We start from the raw sequence: 7,649 nt of genomic DNA on the forward strand, positions 1-7,649 counted from the left end.
AAAGCAAAATGCCCCCGATAGATTTTTTGGGACATTTATCCTTTTACATGTACCTTGTACAATTATAGTTTGTTTACAAAATATGAAACAGTGCATTCTTTTTTATATATCTTAAATGCTAATTATCGGAGATGAAGGATCGTTAAAATATTCTTTTCTTCAGAGAATAATATTGCAACTAAATAATTATACCTATGAACATGTAACATGTAACATGTAAATATAATCGATTGTTAACGAGCTATATTGGATCAAAATTGGTTAAAATAATTACGCTTCCAAGAAATTGCCTTGAATAAATGGGGAGGGGGAACTCAAAGCAATTGTGTTCTATATGGTATTAGCATAGAGCTTTATATTTACTGGTAGAGGGTAATTTTTAACCGTCAACCGTCAGTAAAATGTCTCTTCTCCTTTAGTATGGAGGGTATCATCACTGATGTCATACAAACTAAGAAAAAGGTCAAAGCCCTTGACAAGAAAGTCAAAAACGTAGAAGCAGATGTCAAAGGCGTGAAAACAGCTGTTGATAAACAGGGCAAGGATATAAAATCTGTAGAGAGCGGACTTCAAAATGTCGAAAAACGGGTGGATGTTGTGGAGAAAGATCTTGATGAAACGAAGGTCCGAGTTGAGGAGATCGACAACAAAGTAAGTCAATTTGTAAAAAGAAGAAAAAAAATGAAAAAAAAAATCTTAATGTCTTCAGGTATTTCCTACCTTCTGCTACCAACATGTTTTAACGAAGTCTGAAAGTGACCTGTAAGTTTTAGGAGTAAAACGTAGCATCAGCTCCCTAAACAGGAATGGCTGTAGTTACAAAAGTGATTGCGACGATAGCATTTTGTACAGTTGTTTGTATATTAGTTCTTATAAAGACATAAGAGGACTGCGGTATTAAGGACATTAAAGATCAAAATTCATTGTTTTGGGAATGGAGGTTTAATATAAAAAAAATGCTTTCATTTTATCAACAGACGATGTCAAACGCCCCAGCATGGTCAAGGGATCTTACAAAGCTAATGAATCCTAAGGCTGATAATGACTGGAGGTTGTTGGCCCAACGCTTAGGATATTCACTGGACGACATCAAAGCATGGGCCACTCATGGTGATCCTTGTATGGCTCTCCTCAATGAGTGGTATGCCACACACAGGATGATTGAGGCCACACATGCCGTACTGAATATTTTACAAGACATTAACAGACTGGACGCTGCTGTCCTAGTAGAGAACGCCATGAAAGCTGTAGGTCAGTGATGAATAATGGTTTTATTATCAGTTTATATGCTTTAAAATCTGTATGTTTTGGCCACCACAATGTTTTACTGGCTGTCTTCATCTCTAATGCATTGATTCCCACCACAGCTTAAGTTTTATGTTTCTGTGGTTAAATCAGTTCCAAATATTCATTGAAAGTTATATAATTCATTGAATTATTGGGCCATTGTTATTCCACATCTAGATTTGTCTTTTTGTATTTTTTAGTTTCAACTGCCATCTCCTAGATTTCAACACTTTTGGCCCTTTGTATTACTTAGAGTCCTAGAAGGGTGAAATAGTTATTTAGTTCTCTCAAGTTCCGTTGAAAAGCACCCATATTATGGGTATTTTGAAATTCCTTTGTGATATTTTAAAAACGGTAATTTTCTTTTACCAATTATGTCATCACCTGGTTTTATAAACAATCTTATATCAACATCTGATTAACATTACCAGAGGATGTCGTAGAGGAAGCACAAGAGTACACCAAACCTCCTCCGATCTTCCTTAGTTACCAGTGGGGTCACCAGAACGAGGTCAAGTTACTAAGGCAACACCTTCTAATGGCAGGCTACGAATGCTGGATGGATGTCGGACAGATGGGAGGCGGGGATAAACTGTTTGAGAAGATTGACAATGGAATTAGAGGGACGAAGGTCATCATATGCTGTGTGTCAGAGAAGTATGCCAAGTCTCCAAACTGTAACAGAGAGGTAAGGATAGGGAAAGTAAACAATTATTTGTTCGTGAAAATATTTGAGTTAACCACAACAGGGTAAAAAGTTCAATGTCAAGGCATTTGTCTATTTCGGAAAGTGGAAGCAATTTACCTTAAATTGTTGGTAGTTAAAATGATAGAAATCAAGAGGGATATGTCTGACGATCGCTCAATAAAATGTTGAATTAATCATATACACTAGGCTTGCGATGTACAGTTGACTTCCACAGCTTATTTGTAATAGTTTTTATTACTGCACCAAAGGAAACACACATTCAAGAATATGTTTTAGATTTAATATGCATTTCGGCTTTGTTTGAGTAGATGAAATACTAGAAACGTAAGTCTGAATCAGAAAGCAAAGCACCTATATGGGTAGCTGATAGCTTGGCCGACATCCAAATGTGTTATTTTTGTACAAATAATCGCAAAGGATTTGAACAGGTGATTGACTGTCCTCGCATATTACCGTTAAAATGAATCCCACGCAATATGTAAGTTATTTACAGTATGTTGCAATAATGAATAGATGAGTGGAATTGTGATTGTCATAGTGTTGTTATCATAAGGTCATATAATAGTCATACGAATAAAAAAACAAAGTTTAAGATGGGAAACCTTATCTTTGTTAAGTGATTGACCAAATTATATTGTGTTTATTTTCACTCTTCAAAATTAGGTTAATCTAGCTGTCAACCTAGGGAAGCCAATGATTCCTCTCCTGATGGAGAAAATGGGTTGGCCCCCCCAGGGCTCCATGGGACCCATTTTCAGTGAGTACCTGTTTGTGAGGTTCTTCCAGCGAGGAGGAGAGGAGACCAACGACCAACGTTACTGGCCAGTTCCGAAGTTTCATGAACTTTTGATGCAACTCAACATTTACAAAACCCTGCCAGATGAATCGCTTATTACTAAAGGTCAGTGAAAGAACCAACTTCAAAATTTATGGTATTTTTTGCTCATACATCTTAGAAAAGCAGTATACATAACACAGTTACATTTTTGTAGGTTACATGTTGTTCTAGAAAGTATAAGTTTCATATACCATATTTAAGAATGTTACAAAATGATAAATTGATCAACAAACCATAGTTGCTACCCAGGCTTTAAATGAATTTATCTTGATGTTTTGAATATCTACAGAGTACAGAGACTGGTGGGTCCCTGTGGCAGAGGAAGTCACCATCTCCAAGAAGTCAAACAATGGTGGTCCGAACGCAGTCTCCACATCTGAACACAAGGTAAAATATGCGTTGTAACAGATAGCAAATCAGCGGAGACTGTGATATACAACTTCAAATACTTTTCTTCCTGTTATTACACATCATGTGTATCAGATTCACTACAGCCAGACAGAAATTATCATTATTTTTTTTATTGTAGGAAGAGGAAAACAAATCTCCAGATGTGTTCTTGTCGTACCAGTGGGGTAAACAGAAGCAGATAAAACAGTTGTACAAGAGGCTGTGTGAGCTTGGTTTGACCTGCTGGATGGACATCTACCAGATGGGAGGTGGAGATTCCTTGTTTGACAAGATTGACCGAGGTGTACGAGGCTGTAAGATTGTTCTGAGTTGTGTCACCACCAAGTACACAGTCTCTGCCAATTGTCGACGCGAGATGACTTTAGCAGATTCCCTGAAAAAACCGGTGGTATCTCTTCTGCTGGAAAAGATGACCTGGCCACCAACTGGGCCTATGAGCACAGTCTTTACACAGTTTCCATTAATTGATTTTGGTCGTGACGAAGATATCCAAATGACTTGGACAGGGGACAAATTTGAAGATCTACTTGCTGAAATTATGGAAAACGTACCTAATACCATTGGATATATAAAAGATCCAATGAGAAATGAGATGAAAAAGGCGAGAACAGATACTGATGCTATGACAACAGAGAAGAATGCAGAGGGAGAACAAACTGATAACCCTGAAGCCGGAGCGGAAGAGATGGCACTGCAAAACCCTGAATACACCCAATATAACGGTTCAAACCCAGTTATTAAACCAAAACAGAGTTCTGGAGATAAATCTGCAAATTCTACAGAAGTAAACAACGAAATGGAGGAAGATCTACCACCACCATATGAGTCACTGTTTTCACAAAGTACTTCGGGAACCCAAAATGCAGTAACTAGGAAATCTTCCCCGAAGACCCGATCTGTTAAATTCTTCTTTATTGACTCAAAGAGACTACCTCCACCGTATTTGTACTGCCATCAGTATGTGGAAACTCCACCAGAGCCAACAGCAAAGCAAGAAAATAAAAAGTCTTCCTCATGTGTAATTCTTTGATGCTACTGTTATGAGGAAAGGAAAATACATGAACGGATATGTCCGAAACTTCGCCACACTTTCAATACTGTATATTAATTTATGTCTAATTTTTTTGTTCTCATTTTAGGAGGAGGACAAAATGTGATATCTCCTCAGTTTAGTACTTGCTCTTTTATTAGATGTTTAGTGATATTCGTTTTTTATTCTTTAATTATTTATGATTAAAACAACTGATTTGTTAAGATTTCCATGATTATGCACTTTTTTTTTTGTGGACTCGCTGTTTATGGTATTATTGTTTCTATTTAGCTTCATATGTTCAATTCCTGTTAACATTTCAATTGTATTTGTTTTTTATTTGCCGAGCTGAGCATGAGGACAGACATGTTGAAACATGGTGAGCTGTTGTTATCGGGAGAATCTTGCCTTGATTGTAGATAGTATTTGTTTCAAAATAATAAATAATAGTAATTGAGGCAATACATTCAGAAAGTTAACGTTCCTTTGATAGTTTATACGTTTTATATTCATTTATTTCAAAGTTTAATATCTGCATTTGTTTTTGATATAGAATGTTTTCTTGTCTGACTTATATAATTCATAGTAGAATTGGCTCCTATAGAAATAAACCACGACTGACAGATTTTGAATAGCATTACCTCAGTGGGTATATGGTGTGATTTGTGTTGTATAATGATACCTTTGTCATTGTTGTTATGCCATTTATGTATATGTATATGTTTACTACACTTTGCATAATTACATTTGTATATCCAATACAGTGATAAACGTATGTATGAACAGGTTTGACAATCTCCAGTCTGTATAAATGCTTCTGTATATTTTTCTTTTGAATAACATCGGCATCGTCAATATAAATTTAAGGTCCAATCTGTACTTATATTTCGATTGCTATATATGTTTATAAGCTGTTAAGTTTTTACCCGATTTCAACATAAAGGGTATTGTTTTATTCAGTTTTGAAATATTTATGTAGAACGGTTCTTTTTACCAAAATAGTGACAACACTACTGATGTTCTGCTCAATGGTGTCATTCAATATGGATCAATAAATTTACTTTGAACTTATATATTTCATTTTAACGATAATACAGTAGATTGTTCCGCAATATTGGTTTCGATATTTTTTTTTATTTTCCCTATTTATATGTAGCAAAATTGTGTGCCATAATATATTTATTTTACTATTTCGTCTTTTTGATACTGTTAAACATTTTATACTATACACGTGCATTTTACATTCCATACTGAAGCAGCAATTTCTATTATACATGTATATCATTCCTACAATGTTGGTTTGTGCCATGATAAAATGTTATTTTCTGAAATACATACACTGTGTGCCTCGTAATTCTCAGGATGTGTGAATATGATGTTAGTTGTGATACATTGTTACCTGTGATATTTATGTTATACTAAGTAGTTTTTGCATATATGATTCATGTAATCTATTTAAGGTTTATTTTTCTAAATAACAAATGTCACATATTATGTTACGCTATAAATACCCCCCAAAAATTAGGTTTGTCTTTTTTATCGTTTAAATTTAAAGTGAATAAATTATTAATTGCATCCCGAAGTAATTCTATTACACTCCACCTCTAATTCTTATGATAACTTTCGGCATTATAAGCTATTGTTTTCAGGTAGGCGTTAATAATCTTACTATACCGTATATGCCAGTTCATGCATTTTGTGACAAATGTTGTATACTCGAGATGTAGCATCTTTAACGATTTAGTGGCCTGTATTTGACAGATTATAGATCAACATAATCCATGACTACAGCTGTAGATGTACATCTGTATATACGTATGATTTATTTCGCATGTCGTGCGTAAGGATAGAACTTATAAATATCTCATCCCCTTGGGGTGAGACAAAGAATCTCAATCCCGAGGGGAAGATTCTTAAGATGCCAATCATCGGGCTTGTCGTAGTGTTTGGCAGCTGAAGAATCTTACCCCTTGGATTGAGATCAGTCTCACGCCAAAGGGGTTGAATTATTACGTTTTTCTTACCCTGTTTACCTTTTTTGGATCTAATTTTGACGTTAAATCAATCTAAGACAATGTTGACGTGAAGTGATTGTATTGCTGCCGTGACGTCGTACAATAGTTGAGAACATGCAAGCAGCACATATAACTTGTCTTAAACAAAGGGTGAGATAAGGAAATATCACACTGGTAAAATCGTGGATATCCCTGTCTACGATAAGAGAAATTATATTCTCTTAATATTTCTAAGAAAAAAGTAGTTTGTTATGACCTACATGTATAAACTGGAACGCCAGAGGTGATATTTTGTTTGAATTTATATTGTTTCTTTACGCATTAGTACGTTATATAGGAATAAAATCTTAGAAAAGTAATTAGAAAATCAGACTTCTAAAAGTAATATTAAGAACACAAAAAATGAGTCGTACAGTATATTGATATTAGTACACATTTTCCTAACCCACTTTATCACATAGGTAATTGGATTTTCATTAAATTACGAGGCACGTGACTAGCCTGATACCAAAATCGTACGAAGTCACTGCTTCTGACAATAGAATGAATATTATTAGATACTTATCAGCATTTAGGCATAGTATCAGTTTGTAGAAATGTTAGAGATCACTTATTCCTTTATTAGTTTTTAAAATCCGAACGATTATCAATGTATTTATACTAAGACACACATGTCATTTGCATTACAGTTGAAATAAAGATGTTTTTCATTAAATGTATGGCATTTTCTTGTTTTATTTTATAACGTAAATGTACACAAGACAAAACTCTACTTAATATTTGTAATAATTTAACTCTACCACTGAAAACATTGCGTTACATCATGATTACGACAGTCATTTTTAATGTATATTGTTTTCTATGACTTGAATAATGAATACGCCAATTCATCTTTGCGCTAATTTGGTAATCTTTAATAATGCGCTAAAATTAGAGACTACGGACCCTGGCAATGGTTTCAGATGCAGGAAAAGAACACCACAAATGGAATGTTAGTTCAACTGAACACTATGCTTACAAAGTGTTTTAAATCACAGAAAAAAGTAAAGAATATTTACCTACCTCAAAAACAATTCCTTCTGATGTAAATCAGGTCACGGTCTTCCTCGGTTCAGCTTGTATGAGCCTGTAAAACTTTCATTACTCCTGTGACATTTTGATCTTTCGTAAAACATCTATGGTCTCTTTTTCTGAATACAATACACAAAAATAAGGATTTAAAGTCGATCAGGGTTGAACAGGATTCAGAGGAAAACCAAAACAACATAGGGAAAACACTATGAAACAATCAACAGCCCGAATTAAGATACTTGTACATGTGTACGACTTCCCTCCATATTCTGTATATTTAGATATATC

At 34.7% G+C, this 7,649-nt stretch overlaps 1 protein-coding gene across 1 annotated transcript in view; it reads left to right on the forward strand.

Annotated features, from left to right (window-relative positions):
* The window catches only part of LOC117325953, a 44,876-nt gene extending 37,869 nt beyond the window's left edge, over positions 1-7,007 (forward strand). Inside the window, exons 21-26 of the mRNA XM_033882484.1 lie at positions 420-651; positions 978-1,251; positions 1,719-1,975; positions 2,660-2,897; positions 3,124-3,221; positions 3,364-7,007. Of these exons, the coding sequence (XP_033738375.1) occupies positions 420-651; positions 978-1,251; positions 1,719-1,975; positions 2,660-2,897; positions 3,124-3,221; positions 3,364-4,275 (2,011 nt within the window). The 3' untranslated portion in view covers positions 4,276-7,007. The remainder of the gene's footprint in view (positions 1-419; positions 652-977; positions 1,252-1,718; positions 1,976-2,659; positions 2,898-3,123; positions 3,222-3,363) is intronic.
* Positions 7,008-7,649: the final 642 nt, after the last annotated feature.

The sequence above is a fragment of the Pecten maximus genome, chromosome 4, assembly GCF_902652985.1.
Source record: "Pecten maximus chromosome 4, xPecMax1.1, whole genome shotgun sequence".
In the NCBI taxonomy this organism is placed as follows: domain Eukaryota; kingdom Metazoa; phylum Mollusca; class Bivalvia; order Pectinida; family Pectinidae; genus Pecten; species Pecten maximus.